This window comes from Rhinolophus sinicus, linkage group LG16, assembly GCF_036562045.2.
Source record: "Rhinolophus sinicus isolate RSC01 linkage group LG16, ASM3656204v1, whole genome shotgun sequence".
NCBI classification, from domain to species: domain Eukaryota; kingdom Metazoa; phylum Chordata; class Mammalia; order Chiroptera; family Rhinolophidae; genus Rhinolophus; species Rhinolophus sinicus.
This window is the reverse complement of record NC_133765.1, coordinates 37,457,420-37,480,128: the sequence shown is the minus strand read 5'-3', so window position 1 is coordinate 37,480,128 and position 22,709 is coordinate 37,457,420. Positions and strand designations below refer to the sequence as shown.

General features: G+C 50.4%; 1 protein-coding gene across 3 annotated transcripts in view; it reads right to left on the bottom strand.

Moving 5' to 3' along the window:
• Positions 1–2,869: 2,869 nt before the first annotated feature.
• The window catches only part of GLT1D1 (glycosyltransferase 1 domain containing 1), a 51,130-nt gene continuing 31,290 nt past the window's right edge, over positions 2,870–22,709 (bottom strand). For all 3 annotated transcript variants that reach the window (XM_074321931.1, XM_074321930.1, XM_074321932.1), the window contains 4 exons: positions 15,367–15,410; positions 13,913–14,033; positions 9,982–10,080; positions 2,870–3,134 (listed from right to left, as the gene is read on the bottom strand). In XM_074321931.1, the coding sequence (XP_074178032.1) occupies positions 2,973–3,134; positions 9,982–10,080; positions 13,913–14,033; positions 15,367–15,410 (426 nt within the window). In that variant the 3' untranslated portion in view covers positions 2,870–2,972. The remainder of the gene's footprint in view (positions 3,135–9,981; positions 10,081–13,912; positions 14,034–15,366; positions 15,411–22,709) is intronic.

Below are 22,709 nucleotides of genomic sequence, written 5' to 3'. Positions count from 1 at the left end.
TGTTTTCTGGGATTGTGTTTCACCTGACGCAAAGGAACATTTTAGCAGATTCCAGTGAAAACCCATGCTGGCTTTGGCCCAGGGCCTTTAGTGTTTGAGGGAGTGACCAATACACTGGCTGAGAGCTCGTATCCAAAAAACGTCCTGGGGAGAAAGGCAAGCCGTGGAGGGCTGGCCTTAAAAGCTAATTTAAGGGAAAACACTTCTTGGCATTCAAAGGTATTCAGTGATTCAGAAGAAGTAGGATTCCTGCAGAATTAAAACAAGTTTATCTCCGTGGCTTCTGCAACTAAAGGCAGTCTCCTGGTATGCACCCTCCCCTTTCTTTTTGATAATAGACCCTGGTTTTTAACTGGGCACCAGGCTACTCGGGAAAGCCTGCATTTCCAAGCTGCTCTTGCAACTGGGTCTGGACACAGTATAGACCTGGAAGTGGGAATTGTCCTGACAGGGAGGAGATATGTGTTGGTTCCCGCTTTCCATCTTCCTGCAGCCTGGAATTTAGGCATGATGGCGTGGCTTGTGCAGCCACCTTACACCATCAGGTAGAGACGGCCTTCTACTAAGGAAGAAGGAACAGGATGGAGGGTCTGAGTCCCTGACCTGGGAAATACCAGATATGCTCTGTTAATCTTTGAGAAAAAAATGCATTTCTCTCCTGCTTCAGCCACTGTTCTTTGGATAACCAAACGTAACCTTAAGTGATATTCCCATTCTCCATACCAGTGTAGAGTCAGTCCCTCTTACTGTTGCTAGATGTTTAAAATATTCAAATGCCACCATGTGAATCAACCAAAGAGTAAAACTGCAAATCTTGCAAAAGTTGCAGGACTTCCTGAAACTGATGAGACATTTGTTGTTCCGACTTGAACCCCAGATGAATGCGGCTCCGACAGCCGGAGACCAGGTAACCGACGAGCGAAGAGAAAGGCCATGAGAGGACAGACGCTGCAGAAGAAAACTTAAATATCAACGAGAGAAGAGATACTTGGGACGGGACGACTGGTGAAGGCCCCGTGGATTGATTTGTGTGTGTGTGTGTGTGTGTGTGTGTGTGTGTTGGGGGGCGGGGAGGGGTAGTTCTTGGCCCTGCACTTACAGGTGCAACTCCACCTGTATAAATAAATTTTGTTAGCGACTAATCTAACTAGGTTCTTAATTCTGGGGTTTATATTTCAATAGGAAGTTACCATCCATCCTCTGTTTAGACTGTCCTTGTTTTCTGTGACATTCTGGCCCCTGTTCACATGAGCCATTCCAGTCAGTTGTCCATCTAGTCCGCACATTGGCTCACGGAAGCTTCAGGACGGAGGCCCCCCCATACCCCAAGGTTCTGATGTAACATCTGGGATACAGCCCGGGTGTGAGAAGTTTTCAAAGCGAGGCTGGGAACCACTGCTTCAGTGTATATGGCCTCTCCTGAGAAGGGGCGGCTTTGGGTAAGGAGGTCTCCCCGTAGGTCCTGCCAACCTCAGCCCCCTGACTCTCCACATGGACATTGGGTCCCAAAGGGGACCTGCGGGTGGGGTGTTGGAGGTGCAAGAAAGGAGAGGGAGGGGAAGAGGAAGAAGACGGCTGTGCCATCAGTGGACAAATGCAGAAGAGACAGCTCCCCCGACCTCAGGATGCTGCAGATCAACAGGGGACAAGGCAGGTTCAACTGCCAAGACCCTCCAAGGAGAAAGGCCATGTAGGGTGCAGACCCCGCTCACCAAGGCCAGCACAGGGATGCGAGACACGCTTGAAGCCACATCATGGCCTGCTGAGAGGCCAAACATTTAGACGCTCTCCCATCCTCAGCTGAGCGCGGGGAGGGCGGCCGCCAACGCCGAGAGCAGCATGTTCTTGGTCTGCTGCGTCCACCAGGCGTCCGCTGGACCGTACATTCCCATCTGCAAGGAGGGCCTACGTGGTCTGCTTCTGTAAACTGTAAGATCCATGATGAATCTTTCAGATCAAAAAGGTCCTGCTGTGTTTAGCTTTCCTGAGAGCTTGTGGGAAAGAGGCAAAGAGTGATCTTCAAGGAGGAGCAGTGAGCGCCAACCCCACACCCCAACTGCAGGCCCACGTGAGCACCCCCTCTTTTCAGGGTACCACTGTGCTGCATTCAATGTCTCCCCTCCGTATGTGAACGTCACCGGTTAGCTCTATCTGGAGATTTAGCTTCAGGTCCCCAGACCTGTACAGCAGCAAACGGAGAACGATACACAAAACGTTTAAACATGAAGTTAACTGAGCAGGAAACTGCAACTGTCTGCAGCGCTTACAGAAAAGCATTGCTCTTTTCATCTCTACTTTGGTATTAAAATAGTGATCGTGTTTTAAACCCCTCTTAATCAGACGCTCGCGTGTCAGTGTCTCCTTTTAAAGCTCAGGGACCAGAGGAGAGGGCACTACCTGTTTTTCTAGAGGGCACCTGCTGCTTTCCAGTTACTTACCTGAGGAGGACGGTGTGTGCACATGTGGACTCCACAGCCCGTCCCCAGTGTCCAGTCAGCCACGGCCCCTGCGTATCTGTCAGGACCCAGATTTGCTGTGGTCTGTACCATGTGAACAATGCTGCCAGAGCTCCTTGCAGTGGAAACGTTTGTTTGTTTTGCTTTCTGGACAGACGACGATGGCTTAGAGGCCACCAGAAGGCAGGTGAGCGGTGCCTGCACTGTGAGGCTTTACAGACAAGCCCGCTAAAGCCACAAATCCAGTTCTCTCCCTGATTCCCCTGAAAACCAGGGAGCCCTCCCCAGGAGCCTCTGTGTCTCCATCTGGCCTGATCTGGAAACACGTTGGGAGTGTTACTGGAAGCACCGAGAGCTTTGGGCTGAGCCCTCTTACAACCGACACATCTACAATTCCAATGAAACTGGCTTGATTCGTGTACGGGGCTGGACCTGCTGGCCCAGGATTTATTTGCGCAGGGCTGTGCCTCTGATGGCAGATGCAGGCTGGCACGTGACAGCCCCAGGCACGCACCGTTAGTCCTCAGGGCTGCCCTCCAGTGTCCTGACGAGGTGCTGGTAGGTGTCTCGCTCCACCTGCCACGAGTGGTACATTCTCACGTACCGCCTTCCGTTGGCCACGAGCTCTTTCTCTAATGCAGGGTCACTAACCAGTCTCTTCGCCAGCTGAACAAACTCCTGCCAAGGAGGAGAGGAAGAGAGTAGATGTGAATACTGGGAAGGGTTGCAAGTGCCTCCAAACGCCTGTGTCTGCATGAGCTCCTGGTGTCTTCCCTCTGAGAAGGTGGAGGGATGAGAGTTAATGCAAACACTGGGGTGGGGTAAGACTACACACACACACACGTACACGCACGCATGTACACGTGCATACATGCGCACCCACGCACACAGGTGTACACACACACACGCCAGGATGAACGTCCACGCTGACACGGGAGAAGGCGGGAGAGGGGATTGAACGGGCCTGGCTTTCCTCCCCTCCCCTTTCTCCCGCTGCTGAGTTTCAGACCATATTTCTCGAATGTGCATCGTTTGTTGATGTCCACAGACATGGCATGATAAGGAAAGAGGCGCCCGTTTCTGATCTCCAAGCCCTTCCTCATTGGAAAGAAACAGAATTACCTGGACTGTTAAGTGTAAATTCCAGTGACGCAGCAACGCCCGAGATTAACGCAGTGCCTGGCTGTTTGAAGGAATATCCACATAGTCTCAAAATCACTGTTAATTCAATGCTGAATGTTATAGCTAGCGTTATAAATAGCAATACTTATGATAGGATTATGTTTTTAGGTGTCGTGTATATACTTTATAGTAAATCAGTGTTCTTTTTGTAATAAAAACATAGCGTATTTATCCCCATCACATAACAGAACACCGTTCTTACTAAAGTCATGTGCGAGGCTTACAGATTCCGTGTGTCATTTTATGACGCTGGTCCTGTCTTTGCTGTCTGTGATGCAGAGACTTTGCTGAGCCCACCCCCCCACACACAATTTCTGCAGCAGGTGAGACCATTTTACAACACAATCCCGAATGAGAGGGTTTCTAGGAATACAATGTGATGCACTTTTTCCTCTCTGCGTGGAACCAAAACCACAGACGCAAGATAGAGGTGGGCGTGAGTGAGGACCGGGAAACACTGTGGCCGTCGGCGTGAGGAAACCTGGATGAGAGAGAGGCTGGAGGAAGAGGAGACGCACCACGGAAAGACAAGGGAAAGAGCACTGGGACAGTAAGCGTCACCCCCAAGGCTCCAGGCCCATTTTCTGCCTACGCGACCGCTGAGGAAACGCGCCGACCACACACCTGTGGACAGTGAGACGTGCTGGAGCGTGTGCAGAGATGGTGGCTGCAGCCCCATCCATCCCTGTGCATGCGTCACGCGTCTCTTTGCTGCATGAGTCTCCCACTCCTTCCATTAATGGGGAGAGGGGACTCCCCCAACTCCTGACTCTGGGCTGGTCCTGTAACTTGCTTGTGACACGTGATGCTGTGGGGCGTCCACGCAAAGCTCCAAAGGCCTTCCAGCCCCACCCTTGCCTCTCGGAGCCCTGAGGCCGCCACGTAACGAAGCCTGAGCTACTTCCACAAGGGTGGTGATGACCTGGGCAGAGACGCCAGCCACCATCAGCGTCCACCACCTCACGCGTGAGGCCCGTCAAGTGGACCCGAACTTGGCGGCAAGAGCTGGTGCATGACTTCTATGAAACCAGTACAGATGTCATTTGTCATCATTCCCACCAGAGCACGACAGATTTTACACACCTGTCTGCTATAGAACGCACCAGAAAACTGATTGGCTGATTGACAAACACTTGCTGGGGGAGGGTATTTATCAAGGGCTCTGTGCCGTGTAACGACCAGTCTCAAAGATTATTCGTGCTACTAACTCACAAGGCAGGAAAGCACACACACTAAGACAACAAAAAGAAAACAGAAACCAAGTATAGGAATGCCATTTCCTAACAGATTCAAACACAGATCTAGGCACTGTTCTGTATCAGCTTTGGAAACTCCAGTGCCCACTGGGCCCAGCGGGGAAAGTGGGCAGTGCCACCCAACTGCTGTGGGGAATGCCAGCCTACACTTGATGCCACATTGCCTGTGTTCCTCAAGAGAAGCCTGAATTCTGAATATTTATGGGAAAGCACCCCGTGTTAAATACCGACAGTAATTCAAAATTTTAAAAACACAGCAAACTAAACACCCGAGGGGACCAGGTCTACCCCAGGTCCACAGGGCTCAGGTTGCAGATTTCTAAAGTGTAACCAAAACTCATGCGGGAGAGCCTGGTTTTGCCTTCGTCATTATTCAGTTAGGAGTTGCCTGTTTTCAGTCATCTTCCCTTCCGAGCAGTCTTTCATTGCTGGTGGGAAACTTCCTGAAGAAGGGGCTGTGCACTTACAGTTTGCAGCTGCATTTAACAGCCAAGAATTACATATTTTGGTTAAGGAGTTAAAATTTGGAAGAGAATAAAAATAAGAAAGGGAGAAACGTTATTTTTATGGGCTGACACCTCACCAAATTCCATACGGAGAAAGTGGCCCACAGTGAGCTCGATGGGACCTCCGCCTCTCCCGAGGGCCGAGCCAGCGTGACTCCAGCGCTTGCACGAGAGTGTGTTGCACACTAGAGGGCTCCAAGGAGCAGCCGACGGCACCTTGCGTTCTGCCCAAGCCATGAGTACGAAGGGCTGAGAATGTGCAGCCTTCATCTGAGTGACAGAAGGGCCTCCGTCACGCGTGCTTTCTCTGTTCTCCAGATGGGCCTCATCTCCCTCTTACCAACGAGGCACAAGCGTAGGGAGCAGGAAGGTGTCTGGAGTCGCTCAGGTTTCAAGTGGAAAACGAGACCAAGCACGTCCGCCCACGCGACGTCCTCCAACACGTCGCTCTCTCCAAACATTAACCATGGATAGACGGTCGGCATCATTACCATTTAAAGAAAAAGAAACAATCTTGAGTGAACGTGGAAATCCACGCAGAGCGCTAGGAGCAGTGCCCGGAATCTAACGAGCCCTCGATCAGTGGTAGCTGTCATCATCATCCAGAAATTTATTTTTCTCTACGGTTGTCTAAAAAACAAACAGAACCTCCCAGCAAAACTAGTTTGGGCCACACTTTAAAAGTCTGACCCTGAGAAAGACTGTGGATTCACCGTATCTATTAAATGCCAAATGGAGTTTAATTCTGAAGCTATGACAGGGAACCATAAAATAGTTCGTCCTTATTCTTAGAAAGAAAGGGGTTGTTGTGGTAACAAAAGAAAATCAATGTTTAGTGGGTTTCAAAATCATCCCTTACGGCTTCCCAGGGATTAGCTGTATAAAAAGAGAGATTATTTTATTCCTATGACAGCTGAAGGTTTTTAATCTTCATTTTGTTAAAAGCCCCAAATACATTCTTTGATTTGATAAGCTGCCCAAAGCAAATTTCCTTTCCTTCCAGATTCCCCATTATCTTTACACAGCAGCCCTCACCTGTCCACACTCAGCACCAGGTCCCATTCCAGGTGCTCAGCTCTCCAGGGCAGAACCCAGGACCCCACAGGGGAGGCTTCTGCCTCCCTCTCACCATTAAGAAACTGCCCTCGCAGACCCAAGGCTTTCAGGGAGTGGGGCCACAAATGACCAAATGGCCCACAGAGTTTCAACTAATAATTTAAAAAATTAACTGAATTATTGACATGTAAAAGTTGGTAAAATCCAAATAAAAATCGAGATACCCAGCCTCGCTTCAAATTGGCCTGTGTCCGTACAGTCAGGTGGTGGGTTGCATGCCTTCCCTCCGGGCCTGTCGTCTCCAGCAGGGAGGGGACCCCACTCCCGGGCAGGCCTTCGTGTCCGCCAGACATCTGAGCTTGCACCCCCAGCCCAGCGCATGCGAACTCCAAATCGGCTTCTTTCCTACTCCCTCCACCCATGCCTGGCACAGACTTACTTATCGTGCGTCCCTTTCCTAAAGATCTCGCTGCTGCCACCCCGGCCATCAGTGTATCATTACTGTCACACCTGCTGATGCCCTGGTCTTTGGGTGCAGGGCCTGCGGGAGCCCACACATAGAATGAGCCCTGCCAGACGGATGGATGCACCACGCACGCGCGCCTCCTCACCCCTCACAGGCATGACTGGACCTCAGGGACGGAGCCACCATGTGACACAGATGCCAGGGAGGGGGCGGGGAGCCCCCTGTCCAACAAGGACAAGCACGGAGTATGGGCTACGCTTTCAGGGGAAACGTCACGTTTCCATTTCCCTGTTGTTGGTTCAGTCTTATAAAAAGGTTCACAAAATAAGCAAAAGGATAAGGGACCCCTTTAACCACTGTTCAGGCAAAACATACGTAAAATTTTTTTTCATTTTTAAAAATACGCGAGCGAGGGCTGGCCTGGTGGCTCAGGCAGTTGGAGCTCCGTGCTCCTAACACCGAAGACTGCCGGTTCTATTCCCACCTGGGCCAGTGCCAGATGGCTCAGCTTGTTGGAGCGCAGGCTCTCAACCACAAGGTTGCCAGTTCAACTCCCACAAGGGATGGTGGGCTGCGCCCCCTGCAACTAAGATTGAACACGGCACCTTGAGCTGAGCTGCCGCTGAGCTCCCGGATGGCTCAGTTGGTTGGAATGCGTCCTCTCAACCACAAGGTTGCCGGTTCAACTCCCGCAAGGGATGGTGGGCTGTGCCCCCTGCAACTAACAACAGCAACTGGACCTGGAGCTGAGCTGCACCCTCCACAACTAAGACTGAAAGAACAACAACTTGACTTGGAAAAAGTCCTGGAAGTACACACTGTTCCCCAATAAAGTCCTGTTCCCCTTCCCCCCACCAAAAAAAAAAAATTCCTTTAAAAAGAAAAATACACGAGCGGCGTGTGGAATGTGCAGTCTAACCTGCTGAGCGACTGAGTGGTGTCACCCTTTCTATCCGGCTTCTTTACCATCTCAATTAGGAAGTAAAAACCATGGCAGAACTACTAACTCCAGGTTTAGCATGGATTGGAACAGCATTCAAGGTTAAAAAATACCCACTTTACGAGGCTGGTGCTCTAACAGGGAAGTCCTTACTAAGTGAAATGCTGCTTCTAATCCACAGTGGAAACAAACCTTGCAAACGCTGGCCACCAACCCATTGGTTAGCCAAGCGGTTCCTTAGTTCCTTAGCTGAGAGACTATAACCACAGTCTGACTCATTTAAAAGGCCTATTTGTTTTTGAAGCAACAGCTCTGACTCTGTGTTAGGTCAAGTCCGATCACTGCTACAAAGCAAACAAAACAAAGCCACCTCCGTGTCTAATGCACGTTCTCAAACTATGTTATAAAAACGCAGCCTCCTCCCCATGTGAAACGCAAGCATCCTAGTTTTTTTTTTAAAAACATCCTTTGTACAACGAACGTTCAAGTTGGAATCAAAGTAAGGTCTGCGACTTAACTGCGTGCTGCGGGATGGTGTCTGAGAGCTCACAGGCGGCCGGTCACCAGCAGAGCTGACTCAGAACTGTGGCCATCATGACAGTGATTTGCACATAGTAGAAGGACCCATACCGTACAAGAGGCTCCCGTGCGGGTGTCCAGCCTGACATGCCCGTGCGTCAGTGACGGCTGCTCAGACACGCACTGAGGTCGTCGTGTGCTCTGAAACTGAGCTGCAACTCGTACTAACATTGTGTTTGGGGAGATGAGAATAAAACCGTTTTGCCAGCATGGAGACACTCTTCTCCGTCCTAAAGCTCAGCCAGTGCTGGAAGCAGTAAGCCTTTCTTTAGAGAATCAGCAAGTAACTACCTGAGCGCTTTACGCTCTGATGTTGTGTTGGTTCTAGGCGTTTTGTCAAAAGGCATTGAAAGTACACGTGCCTTTTGCTAGACCATAACAGACAAGCCATGGGCCTCTTGTATCCATTCAGTCTGCTCCCTCACTGAGGCAGCACACCTGTCCGGGGCTGGCTGGTCCCCGACTTCCTGCTGTCCCCCCACCACCGTGAAGCTGGCTTCTATCTGGTCTGCGCAACTCTGATGCACAGGTCGTGAAAAGGGCTGACCCATGATTATATTAAGGGAAAGCAAGAGAATCGGGGGTAAAACCTCTGCTACAGGAAATTTGAAAAACTGAATTTTCAAGTCTTTGAGCTGACTGTAATTTTTAAGTATAAATCCCTATGTTTCTGAATATAACATGTGCTTTCATAAAGACGATGGGGAGTACAACCTAGTTTTCAGGGCTAAAGGCTTGAAACAAAGGCTGGGCCTCAGATGTAGATTCACCACCTACAGGACGTAGGTGGCATGGAGCAGGGCCTCTCCCAGTGACAGCAGGTCCCGCTCTGGCCTGTGCCCTGCACACCACTCTGCCTGTGGACCTGCCACTCAGCCCCCGTCACACCTCTGAGAGCAGCAGTTACTGAGCAACTCTTGTCTGAACTGGGAGACGCAGGCCAGGCCCATGCCTGCACGCCGTCCCGAGGGGTCCACATGCAGATAGACACGTGGGGGCACATCCTTGGGACCTGGCACCTGGCAAATGGGGACCCCCTTCAACACACCTCCTGGGACGTCCTGGCACACGTGCCCCAGGTACACCCACTGTGCCCCTTGTCAGCTGCACTGTCCTTTATCTTCTGTTCCAATCCATGTCTACACACAAGCACCCGGCCTTCTTTGTACACGTGACTATGATCAGATGTAGGGCAGTCTTCTGAGCACCAGTAGGTGTTCTAGAGACACAGATGTGTGTGAAGCGAGCCCGTTTAGAAATCAGAAATCTAAGTGTCTAAGAGGTGATGTGACTGGATCAGGGTCACACACAGCAGCAGAGGACAACTCGGGTCTCCTGTTTCCTGACCGATGCTTGGTTTCTCCAGCCACATGTCCGGGCGGCTGCTCGTGTGGTCACAGCAGACACCGTGTGTCATCAGGGCAACCACCGGTTCTGAGACGGATGCCGCGAGCAGACAAAAACACGCATGTCACAGACCAAGATGACACACACGAAAGCCACCCACACAGGCGGGGGCCAGGGCCTAGCCCCTGCTTACCTGGGGGTCGGAGAACAGCAGTCCTGTGACCTCGTGCGTCACCACGGCCGCGTTCCCCGGGATGTTCCTGGCCAGGACCGGAACTTCCAGGTCCATCGCCTGCAGGACAGAAGGAGGACACAGGTGGGTGGGGCTGCAGGAGCGGCTCGGGCCGATGAGCCAGTTCCTGGGCAGCTTCTCCTGTTCACGGGGCCCCTGGCAGCTCCCGGAGAGGACAGCTTGACAAAATGATTTCCCTGTTGAAACACTGGGTTTTCACATGATGCACTGGATTTTAATCACTTACCGTATTTGCCAAGTTCTGGAAAATGATCCACTGTAACTAACATACCCTGTTTCCCCGAAAATGAGACCTGGCCGGACAGTCAGCTCTAATGCGCCTTTTGGAGCAACAATTAATATAAGACCCGGTCTTATTTTAATGTAAGACCGGGTCTATAATATAATTAATATAATTAATATAATGAAATATAATATTAATATAATATAAAACATAATACCAGGTCTTATATTAATTTTTGCTCCAAAAGACGCATTAGAGCTGATTGTCCGGCCAGGTCTTTCATCAAGGAGACGTCTTAAGCAAGAGCAGGTGCCAGAGTGAGGTGTCTGGCACGTGGTTGTTTGCAGTCAGTTCATTCTCCATCTGCCTCGGCCCCAGGAGCTCTTCAGCCTTCTATCAGGTTCACATTCAGCCTTCTTCAAAACCTTCATAGAGTCTCCAAAGACACTGCGTCCACTCTGCAGGACAGAGCAGCCTTAAACTGAAACAAAAATGCAGCTGCCCAGGCTCCAGGACCAAACAATAATGGGGGCTCCTGGAAGGGGGGCTCCTGCCCCCGGGTTTATGGTGTTCACGTGTCACAGCGCTTGGCGAGGCACAGCCCAGGTAGAAAACACCCCGTCCAGATGTTCTTGCAGAGGTTTGCTTGCGAGTTAACGGCTTTGATGGGAGCGTGTCCAGCCCAGTGACCGTGGCCCGTCATGTGGGGATGCGGTAAGGCTGAGTGACCCTCAGTTACCTCCACACGTGCACTCGGATCTTACATCGCTGGGGTAAGAGTGTTTCTCCCTGGGGATGCCAGTGGCATTCTGGGTACAACTCTTTGATTCTGTCCTGCACCTTGCAAAGTACTTCACTTTCCTACTGGCTCCACCAAACTATATTTGAGGAGCACCCTTCTAATTGTGACACATCAAAGGTCCCTTCGCTTTTCAAGGTGGGAGGGGCATGTACTGACACACACACACACACACACACACACACACACACACACACACACACACCCGGAAACTAGCCAAGGTCACATGACAGTCACAGTTGTCCTTGAAAAGCCCTTCAATGAATCTTCAACCTCCAGGGCCTGGACCTGGAAGCTAAGAGCCCAGAATTACCTTGTTCCTGCTTTTTACTTGAGAAGGGGCCTTCCTCACCCCGGGCAGTGTGTGTGTGTGTGCGTGTGTATACGTGTGTATGTGCATGTGTGTGCACGTGTGTGCGTTCTGGGGCGGGGAGGAGAGCCTAAATGAGAAAGACCCGGATAAGAAAATACTTTTTTTGTGTTCTGTTCATTTAATTCTGTGCCAAATTCAAGTCCGTAATAAGCCCAAACCTGAAACAGCAGCTTAGTAGTAGGAGTGTGTCCATCCAGCTCAAGTTTTGCAGTTTATCATGTTAGCATGTGTTTTTGCAAACGGGATTTTTATAAGCTTCCATGAGAAAACAAAGCTAATTCTGGAAGGTCAAAAGATCCCTCCCTTCAAAAATAATATGCATTTATTCTGCGATTAACCACTCATGTTATCTGAATCAATGCTGATGAAACATACCCTACCCACTCCTCTAAAATCAGTTCCATTCAAAACCCTCAGCCCAAAGGTTATTTTGGAGTTTTCAAAAGGAACACGACAACACTTTAAGGCAGAACTGCTCACAGCTGCCTTTCCTTTGAAGTAAATGAGATTTGACAGCAAGTCATCTGCAGTGAAATGCTGTGTGTGCGAGTTATAAAGCTCCCGAATTCCACTTCACCTTTTCTTAAGAAGCTGGGGGGACTGTGTATTTACGGAGAAAGGATAACTCAGCAGCAGCCCCAGCACCGGCTCAGTAACAATGCACATTTTTACCTCTAATGTGAAGCGTGGACTGTATCGCCCCAGTGACTATAGTGGAAGCTGCTTTTAAACCACAGAGGAGATTAATGCTAATCATTGAGCTCGGACCGAGGTATTGACGTCGGGCTGAGATGAACACATTACAAACCCACGGGACGTGCTTTGAAAGCACCCCACACCGGAATCAATCATGGGCGTGGGTGTGTAGCCTCTCCCCCAGCACTCAGTTTTTTTGTTTTGCTTTTTTTTAATGATGCCACATTAGAGGAAAATATCAGGCATACAACATCAGTCATTTCTTAAATGTAGGAAGGATTTCTTTTTCCTGCTTTAGTTACCATATTCTCTGAAACACTGAGGTTCACGAATCGTACGTTTTGGGCCAGTAAGTTCAGTAATTTCAACCCATGTCCAAAGGAATAATAATACATGGATATTACAGCTACTTACAACCCAGTAATAGCATCACTCTAAGCACACACTGTAAGCAGCAGCATGGGAGAGAGACAAAATGCAGCCGAGTCAAAGGCCTGGAGGCCCGTGGCCACATGTGTCGTCTCCTCCCGCAGGTTTGTCACATGCTCTTCAGTCAGTGCGCATGCCATGTCTGCTGTGGGCGATGCCAGCATTGGGAAGTAGGAAATACGAATGCTGCAGCCTGCGATGTAATGCTATGGAGAAAACCCAGTCCCGAAGGCTGGCCCCAGCAGGAGGGACCAGAGTCCACCCTTCGCAGATGCCACTCCTCAAAAGGAGTCCAGATGCAATGAACTAACAACAAAATAAGAGAAAGGACACCCCTCCGCGAGAGGCGCACACTGGTGCCTGCCTCAAGTACGTGTCGCGCGAAGCAGCTAAGATACTCAGGTAAAATACCCCGTCACGTAAAACGCTCCAGTGAGAAGAGGTGGCGAAGGGCTGCGAGGCAGATAGAGCCCAACAGAAGAGCTGACGGTCCAGCCAGACCCCCAGGATTTCAGCGGCAGGGGCTTTTTATTCGAGCCTCTCCCTGCAAAACACACAACTCGGTAATGGATCTGAGTTGTGTGGGAAGGTGCACATTTAACCAAGCAGACTAGTGATTTGCTAGAGCTGAATGCTGGATGGAGAGACTAGATTACACCACCACCACCCCATCTGCGTCTCAGAGTACAGTGGTACCTCGGTTTTCGAACGTAATCCGTTCCAGAAGACCATTCGAGGTCTGAAACGTTCAAAAACCGAGGCAGGGTTTCGCCATAGAAAGTAATGCAAAATGGATTAAACCATTCCAGACCTTTAAAATCAACCCCTAAAACTGCAAGTTTAGCATGAATTTTACTATCTAATGATACCATAGATCCATAAAATTCATGGCGTTCGTAAACCAAAATGTTCGTCAACAGAGATGTTCGAAAACTGAGGTACCACTGTGCTCCCCTCCCATCCCTTCACCCCTGATTCTAGATTAGCGAGCACATTGAAGAAGGGAAGAAACCAACAGAAAGGGAGCTTCATGCAAAAACACCTACACCCCCTTCCCCTTCCAACCTTCTCAACCTCAGCGCCCTGTCACTGTGATACTTCGCGGCTCAGACGCAGTGTGCCTTCGCTTTATTTTAGTTGGCAGCTGGCGAGGAGAAATGGCAGCGAGAGATGAAACGATCTTTTTAAGTCCCAGAGAAAACTTAAGAACTACTTTTGAGCACCCAGGGAAATGTTACTTTGCTTTTTCCAAGCTCTGAGAAGGCAGGACCTGGACGCCACCTCCATCAGTAAGACGAGGGGTGACGGACAGTTTCCTGGGTGCACACCCAGCGCCCCGTTACGTCCTCACCTCCAGGATGGCAGCGGACATGCCTTCGGACACAGAGCTGTTCACCAGCGCGAAGCATTTCTTCACAACCGCGTGGAGGTCGCCCTGAGGCATCTCAGGGATCAGTCGCACCCCAGTGGCCCTGGAACGATATGGGCAGGGACCTTACGGGAGGGCTGGGAGGACAGGTGACAGTTGTGGAGGAACCCCCTCGGTCACCAGGAAGGTCACTGATCGGGGTGGGACACAAAAAGCAATATTGGGCTGAGAATCTGTCTCCCACCCTCATAAGGGAGGGAGACAGCCGCTAACATCTCTGCTGTCATTTGAATACATGTGACAAAGGAGACGTCTCAGACATTGGAAGTTGCAGGTAATGTGTTTGCCATTTTCTCTATAAGATTTACACAACATCCCATTTCTAATTCAACCTTTTTTCAAATAATTTTTTAAAGATCCCAATAGAGACCATAATAGACGTGTAATAAACAGACAGAAAAAGAAATACTAAAATAGAAAAAGGCAACAAGAACCCCCGTTCCCACCACCCACAGGTGACCATCGTTTTTCCTCTCGGTTTTGCCTTTTTAAAATTTTTCATCCAACGACACTGATGCTTCTCCGGCCCCCACCCCTCTCCATGACTCCCATGACTCGGATACAATCCTTTCACATAACTGGCTATGCCTTCACATACGTGCTCTCTGTACCTACGAGCAATGTAAGGACACCTGAGAGTACGGGGAACCATCGCCATCTCCGGTCCCGTTTGTGACGGGGTGGCCAGTATGGTGGGCTGGAATCCCGGGGTCCGTGAGGAATCACTAAACAGGCTGGCCACTCCTCTGGCCCTCGCCCTGGCCTGTCCCGCCACTGAAAATGTGGAACGTGATGGGTGGCACTTGCAGCCACAGGTGAAGGACGCAGGACAGAGAGACAGGAGCCCAAGGCCGTGAGTTCTGAACCAACCATGTCAGATTTTCATGGGAACAATTAAGCCCCAGTATGTTTAAGCCAGAGTGGGCAGGTCTCTGATCGGGGCAGACAAATGCAATTTACCGCAGGTACTCTGACAAACCGCTCTCCAAGGAGCGGGTGGCAGTTGTCACCAGCAGAATAGGAGAGGGAACAGCTCTCCAGACTCTACCAAACCCTGAGTATTGACTTTTCCATTTGTGCCAATGTGACCGGTGCACATCGTCCTCTCAGCGTGGTTTCCGCTGGCATTTCCCTGATCTCGCGAGGCTGGGCACCTCTGCCACTCCCCAGGGAACGGCTTATGCTCTGAGGATCTCAGTTCCCTTGCCTGTAAATGGGAAAGGAACAGTGCCCAGGGGCTCACGGGACCACTGGGAGGATGAAGTGAGGAATTATCTGTAACATGCTGGGACCGAGCCCAGGACACGGACACTGGGCTGGTGGGCTGGCCACTCGGCTTCCTCTCCTGCAAAAGGCCCCTCCCTCCCCGTGCTCACCTCTTCACTTTGGCTTTCACTTCCCTTGTAAACACTGGATCAACCTGAAAAGAGACAAAGATAGATTTTAGGGAAAGCCTGCAATGAGCCCAAGTCGCAGAAGAATCGCATATGATGGCAAGAGAACCAGACTCGACAGTTGAGAAAGGGAGAAAAAGCAAGTCAAGTAGGAGAGAATGCCCCTGCGTGCAGCGGTTATGTCCTAACAACTAGGACAAGAGAAGGACTTGGGAGACGGTCCCCGAGCAGGGCACGTACACTCCTGCCTGCTGCTTGGTCTGTGAAGCCTGGTGCAGTCGGGCCAGCGCCCTCCACCTGACTCCAGGCCTCGCGACAGAAGCTCTGACAGCCATGGGATAACCTGACAGCACTTCAGATAGGTCTACGCAGTGCATTACCGTGGATGGATTTGTCGTAAAACCTTTGAGGCAGAATGAGTTGGAACCCTGAGTAGATCTAAGACAAAGGACAGAATTCAAATGTTATTTTTTTAACAGGGAGCCTTCCCAGAAACACAATTTTTAAGCCAAGGGTGTGTCCATCAGCTGATGTGTGGATAAACAAAAGGTGATCCGTCCACACAGTGGCATATTACTCAGCCATGAAAGGATCACAGCTCTGACACTCGCCCCACCATGGATGAGCCCTGAACACATGATGCTAGTCCAAGAGGCCAAACACAAAAGGCCACATATCATGTGACCCCCTTTATAGGAAACGTCCAAAATAGACAATTCCATAGAGAAAGAAAGTAGATTTGTGGTTGCCAGGGACTGGGGGGGTGGAGGGAATGCAGGTGACTGCTAACCGGTAGGTGTGGGGTTTCTTTGGGGTGATAAAAATGTTCCAGAATTGGGTGATGGTTGCAAAATGTTGTGACTATACTAACAAAAACCCCCATTGGATTATATACTTTAAAATGGTCATTTTTATGGCATGTGAACTCTATCTCAATTACAGAAAAGCCAAGTGCAGCCCCCTCAGTACGACACCCCCAGAGCCCTGAGTGTGGATTGCACTCCCATGTCACATCTGGAGGGAGTCCGTCCTTTGGGACAGCTGTTGTGTTTGTCCCACTGCACCTCTGGCGATTGACATGTGTTTTGAATCAATGCAACAGTGAAGAGCAGTGTTTTCAAGCTGATCCGCTAGGACAGTCTCTTTTACTGCACGTGTTTTCCAGCAAACTCCTGTGCAGGAGCCCAGGGGCCACAGAGAGGGTGGGGCTCTGGGACAGACATCAGGGCCAGACCCCCACCCCCACCCCCTGCCGCTCACAGTAATGGACCTCGCCGCCTCGGTTTCCCCATTTTACAAATGAACATAACAGCGCCTTGGGAGGATTAAGTGGGTTAAAACACATCCGTGCTGAGAGCGGTGCCTGGGACACGGCAGCTTCTATACGAGCAGAAGAAAAGCGTTAAATACCAAAGCCTGCCTATGATAATGAAGAGCAGCTGGTGCCACTGCGCCCAGCTTGTCTGGGCCTCACCCCAGATGTGCAGTGCCCAGTGACACGGCCACTCTTCTTAAGGTTTCAGGTGGGGAGGTGGAGACAGGCAGTCGCTGAGTCAGAGGGACCTGCCCTGGCCGGAAAGCAAAGCACTGTGCATTAGCTCAGCCGACCTCGTCCCAGGTACGTCACCTGCTCAGGCACCGAGATGACCTCGGACCGTTGTCGGCTACCCCAGGGGTCCTACAGCCTCCTTAGGAGGAGGCTGCCGGACACACTTATCACTTCTGGTTCATCCAGCTGCAAACTGCAACAAAACAACCAACAGGCTGGTTTTGCCCTGTACTCCCCCTCCTCCCTGGTGCTGTTAACGATGAATACAATTTAAAAAGAACTGGCAAAGTGTTCTTAAATGTATGCAAGTGTAACCCAAAGTTTGCAACATTGCTTCAAAGATGCGGGCAGAGGAGGGTGTGAACACGTTTGAGGAGGAAGGTGTGATCCTGTTACTTCTGATGAGCTGGGAGTGAAGACGATTCGACTGCTCTTCTCAGTCACGCTTTGCCAGTAGCTCGAAGGAATGACAAACCCAGTCTTACGACGAATGTGACAACCACCCTGTAGTTTATCATGCTGATGGAAATCATTGTTTTCCAGAAACTTCATCTCAGTGTGCGGTTTGTGTGTGTAACCCCAAGCCCTTCACAGCACTGGTGTGACCGAGATGTACCCCAAGACACTGGCAATGCTAAGTTCATTCGTGACCCTGACAACACGCTGTCACTTTGAAAGCTGACACAGCAAATGTGGGTGTGTAAGGAAAACTGAAGTTATTCCTAGAAAGAGTATGTTAAAGTTTGATGAATTTTAACAGCAAACTTACAGGAGCAGCACAGAAGACAGACAATATTCAAAACAGGCACGTGCACTTAGCACAGGTCAGAGAAGTACGGTGAGTGGACAGGGTCTGCATGTGACAAAGATGCTGCAAGGGGGAGGGGTTAACACGCACAAGTCGGCAGCTACAGAACAGCCAGGGAAGTAAAGTACAGCACAGAGTATGGTCAGTGACATTGTAATAACTGTGGGTCCTAAACTTACTGCGGAATCACCTCGTGAGTTATATAAACGTCCAACCACTACGCTGTACACCTGGCACTGACCTAGTACTGAATGTCAACTGTGACGGAAAAAATTAAAATTAAAAAGGAATTTAAAAAATGCTGCAAACTCCATTTAGTTGACGTCAGTAAGGACCCTGCTTATGTTAAGAAACCCCAAATGCTGGCATTTCCCAGAAAAACGGAACGGGCTTACTTCTGACTGTTGCGAAAGTCGACTGCGGAGACTTAATCGCTGAAACATTCGGACCCGCACTAACGCTCTGACGCTCCGCTTTTGTGGCAAAAGTTCACATACAAATGAAAACAGAAAAACTGCCAGCGCCTGACCTCTGCCTCCTGTTTCCACTCTGAGCATTTACATAGGTGCCTTTGGGCCGCGGGGAGGAACGTGGGCCGGCGGCCGTGGGCCTTGTAGTAGCCTTAGCGTAGCAACCTCCATATGTACCCTCCCTCATGGAGCCAGCCGGCTAGATGCTGCTTGGGGACCAGAGGGACACGCGGGGGGCCAGAGGGACGCGCGGGGGACAGGGACGTGCGGGGGGACAGAGGGATACGTGGGGGGACAGAGGGACGCGCGGGGACAGGGACACGCGGGGGGACAGAGGGACGCGCGGGGGACAGGGATGCACGGGGGGACAGCTGGATGCGTGGGGGGACAGAGGAACATATGGAGGGACAGCGGGACACGTGGAGGCTGCAGACCGGCTCTATTCCTAGTAAGATCATCAGAGAAAAACTCCGACCATGTGACTGGTTGTCTGTGGCCGCCGGTACCGATTGTATTCTTCCCGCTCACGCTTGGCCAACCTGTGTGAAGTCCTGTAGGTGCATTAACCTCATTTCTTGCCAGTAATCCTGTTACAATTGCCCCGACCTTAGGCAGGGGGACCCTGACGCTCAGAGAGCTGGGAAACTTGGCCAGGGTCACACAGCAAGAGAGATGCTGGGCCATGAACCCAGTTCCGGCCTCTGGAGACTGACCCGAGCGCCTAGTGGGTTTTCTCCAGTGGTTCATAAGCCAGTGCTCACCTATTTACTGACCCCCTGTCCTCGCCTGCACCTTCTCCTTCCCCCCTATCCCCTAGGGGTGCCATGCTCTCCCCCAGGAAGGCCCCACTGTCCCGCCTCCCAAGCACAGGCAGCTGCCACGTCTCTTGCCCCGTCATTGAAACTAGAAGAAACATCTCCACAGGCTTTCCTGCCGCCTCCTGACAGCACAGGTGCCCTTTGTTGTCCCCAGTTCATCTCCTCGCACCGTCTCCATTCCCTGCCCAAGGCCACGTCCAGGGCCTGTACACGTTTCTGAGCTCAGTCATATTTGCTGAATGAATGATTTCCACTTGACCCTGCCTCCCATTTCCACTGTCTGATTCGTTTTGCTCAAAGCATCCGCATTCCACCCTAACCCTAACGTCGTATCATGACGGAGTGAACAGGCCAACGGAAGCCGCTTTTGGGCTCCATGTATTCATGTTCGAGTCTGCATTTTACTTGTGGTCATTTTCAGTCAGCAATTCCTCGTTTCTAATTTTGTTAGCATGCTTCTGCTCTCATGATTAACTATTTGGGCAAAAGCAATTCATCAAGGAGAAAACAATCAAATTTTACAAGGACACTACAAAACCTCACACAAACTGAAATTTAACTGAAGACTGCACCCAACCTTTCTGATTCGCCTTCCACGTCAGTCCATTTCCAAGTCGCTCAGAGAAGCCAAGCAGAACAAAACAAAGACAAGGGAGGATGGACATTTTTATTTAATGAGAGCACATCTGATGAAACTTTAAAAAGCCAAAGCATTGCAAGCAACAGAGAAAAATTCTCATTTCCTCTAAGCTTCTTTATTTTCCAGCATAACACATCGTTTCAACTCCCAGGCTTAAGGAGAATAATCTTCAATACAGGAAGTCATGGAGGAAAGTCATAAAGCAGTCTTGCTCAAACCAAACAGTCACTCACACTCCTTATCAAAGAGCCCCAGAAAAATGCAGCCACCAAAGCCCTCCTGCGAGCGGGGACCACACACTTGCTGACACGGCTGAACTGAGCCATCAAAGAAGCTTCTAGAAGATCAACGCCAGACTCCAGCCATCCCGCAGCCAGTACCGAATCCCAGCATGTCCACACAGAGAGGAAACACCAGCAGGAGAGATCCTATCCTTGACACCCATGGCAGATACAAATTACGCCATTTGCATCCAAACATGTTAACTGACTTGCCAGCAGGTAGCAGCACTACATGACCCTGCAAATTATGCAACTAAACGCCAAGTTTCTCAAAGGTTCTCACTGAGAACGGCCCCCCAAACAAATAGATGTACAGCATCTACAAAAATAAGACATACACAGCACCGAGGACTTTTCAGCCACCTAGGGACATCACTATTTTATAAGTGGTTGGGAGAGCAGTAAAGGCCAGTTAGAAGGTGGAGTGATGGCCGCCCACAGAAAGAGTGGGAGCTGCCTCCGGGCAGGGCCCCGCGAGGGGGCAGGTGCAGCTGCGAGGGTGCTTGGCGCCCAGCCCCGACTGCCGTTTGCGGACAGCACACCTGCAGCCTGTGTTCACTCGTTCCCACCTGTCTTCCTGACCGACTACATGCCCCACGGCAGTTGGCGCCAGGTCTGTGCCCGTCACTGGGACACACCCACGTGCCTCCAGCACAGGGGCACTCAGTAAGTTTGGGAAGAAATAAAAAAGGAAGTAAAATTGTACACACACACGATGGGTATATACATATATGACAATGGACATTTTGCTTGTGTCAACGGACAGGAAGTACATAGATACCCAAGCCTGCCAGCCCCATCGGGCATCCACAAGAGGACGAAGGAAGCGGTGACAGTCTTACCACAGCTGTGCCGTCTGAGCGCACCTTCCACCACTAAGAATGGGGACAAAGCACCGAATGCATGCGAGGGACAAACAGTGGCCATCATACTCCCACAACGGACCAATGACAGTCTCCAGCTCTTTCGTTTGGTCGTTGATGGAAACAAACAGGTGATCCACGTACGCTGTGGGCATCTGTGCTTTCTCGGACCACTCAGCATCACTTTCACCTCTTCCACCAGAGCCCTGCTTCCTTTAGGGGTGCTTCCTCTCCTCTCCCCACTGGGTATGGTCTGCTGAACGTGGAATCAGGTACCTGGACCATGGACCTTGAACAGAAGGATCCAGAGACAGAGAGATGTGCTGCCTGGAGTAAAGTGTTCCCGGCTAAGACTTCTGGCCTCTGGGGTTTCTTGGTTCCTGCCGCAGTGCGAGCCTGGCCTTCACCCTCCCCAGCAACTCTCTTAGTAGCTCTTGCAGTCTTCTGATAAACATCTTTTGCTGAAGTTGGGCTGATGCTTGCAGCCATGGGGCACTGACTGAGCTGGGCAGCTCCCTCCTCAGAGGGGTCTCTCCGTGGGGAGATGGACACAAGGAAATAACTGCTGTGAGCACCACAATTACCCACTAATAGTAGACTGCTCTTTGTCAAGACGTGTTAACTAACCAAGTCGATGCAATTTTGCGCTAAGAGGGGCCGCACCTGACCTGGAAAAGCTGCAGCGCTCCAGAAGTGTGTAATTTACCTAAAGAGTTGATTCAGTCATTGAGCTGTGCAGTTAACAAAGAGAGACAGGCACCAAAGTAGAGTGTGCTCACATCAGATGTCACAAATAATTGTAGTACTTGGGGCATTTTATCTGTTAGATGAGATCGCCATTAAAATACGGATTTTAATGTCCCAAGATTTGACCTCTGACCCACTTCTCAAATCCATTTCCAGATTACCAGCATATTAACCTGTAACGTTGTAGCACAGGTTCAAATTCAAATGTAAAATCGTTTTCGTCTCCTGCTAGCTCTGTATTCAAAGATGATGGTGAATTGAATCCTTGACTCTGAAAACTGATAAGACGTTTGGAAATCTGATCATGATGATGGGGCAGCTGGTTAAACTGAGTGGTCGGGAGAAGCAGACCCAACAAGGTCACGTCTGAGCCACAAGATCTGGGGAGAGAGTTTCGCTGAGGAAATAGCCAATGCACTGGCCTTACAGGGGGACACGTTCAGGGGACACACACAGCGTCCAGCAGGGCCAAGTCAGTGTTTTCCAAACTTCAGATTATGGAGCTAATCATGAAATCAATTTGGGGGTTAAAAACAAGCTTTTCTAAAATGACATGGACTAGAATAGCACAGCATAGCATGAAGGTAAATAGAGTTGTTTGGTAAAGCGTGTCTCCGTGTGTGTATGTGTGTGTGTGTGTGTGTGTGTGTGTGTGTGTGTGCACGTGTGTCGCTGTGCCCAGTGTGCTGACTTGGTTCTGTCAGCTCACGAGAGCCAGCTGTGCACACCCACTTCCCTTCTCAACTCTGGTCAGTGACATCTGCCTGACAACTTGAACCTGATCCTGGTAAAACTTCTTAACGCCATGGAAATAGGCAAATAGGGCTTTTAGAAAACAGGGCTTCTCTCCCCCATCCCCAGAGAACGGTTGTGCACACTCACCAGCGTGCCGCTCCTTGTGGCTGAGAAGCAGACACACACACGTGACTGAAAGGCAGCAGCCTGCCTGAGTCTTGGGCGGCTCTGAAACGTGTGACTACGTGTGTCAGTTTTAAATCTTCTGTGGGGCAGAGGGAAACGAGGCGCACATGCTATTGGAAGGGGTCTGTGGCTCACTGGATTCAATGCTGCCTTCAGAAATTTAGAAACAAATTACTCTGCTGAAACGACATCAAGTTTTTTGGGGGGTGGCTTTTGTTTACCCCTTAG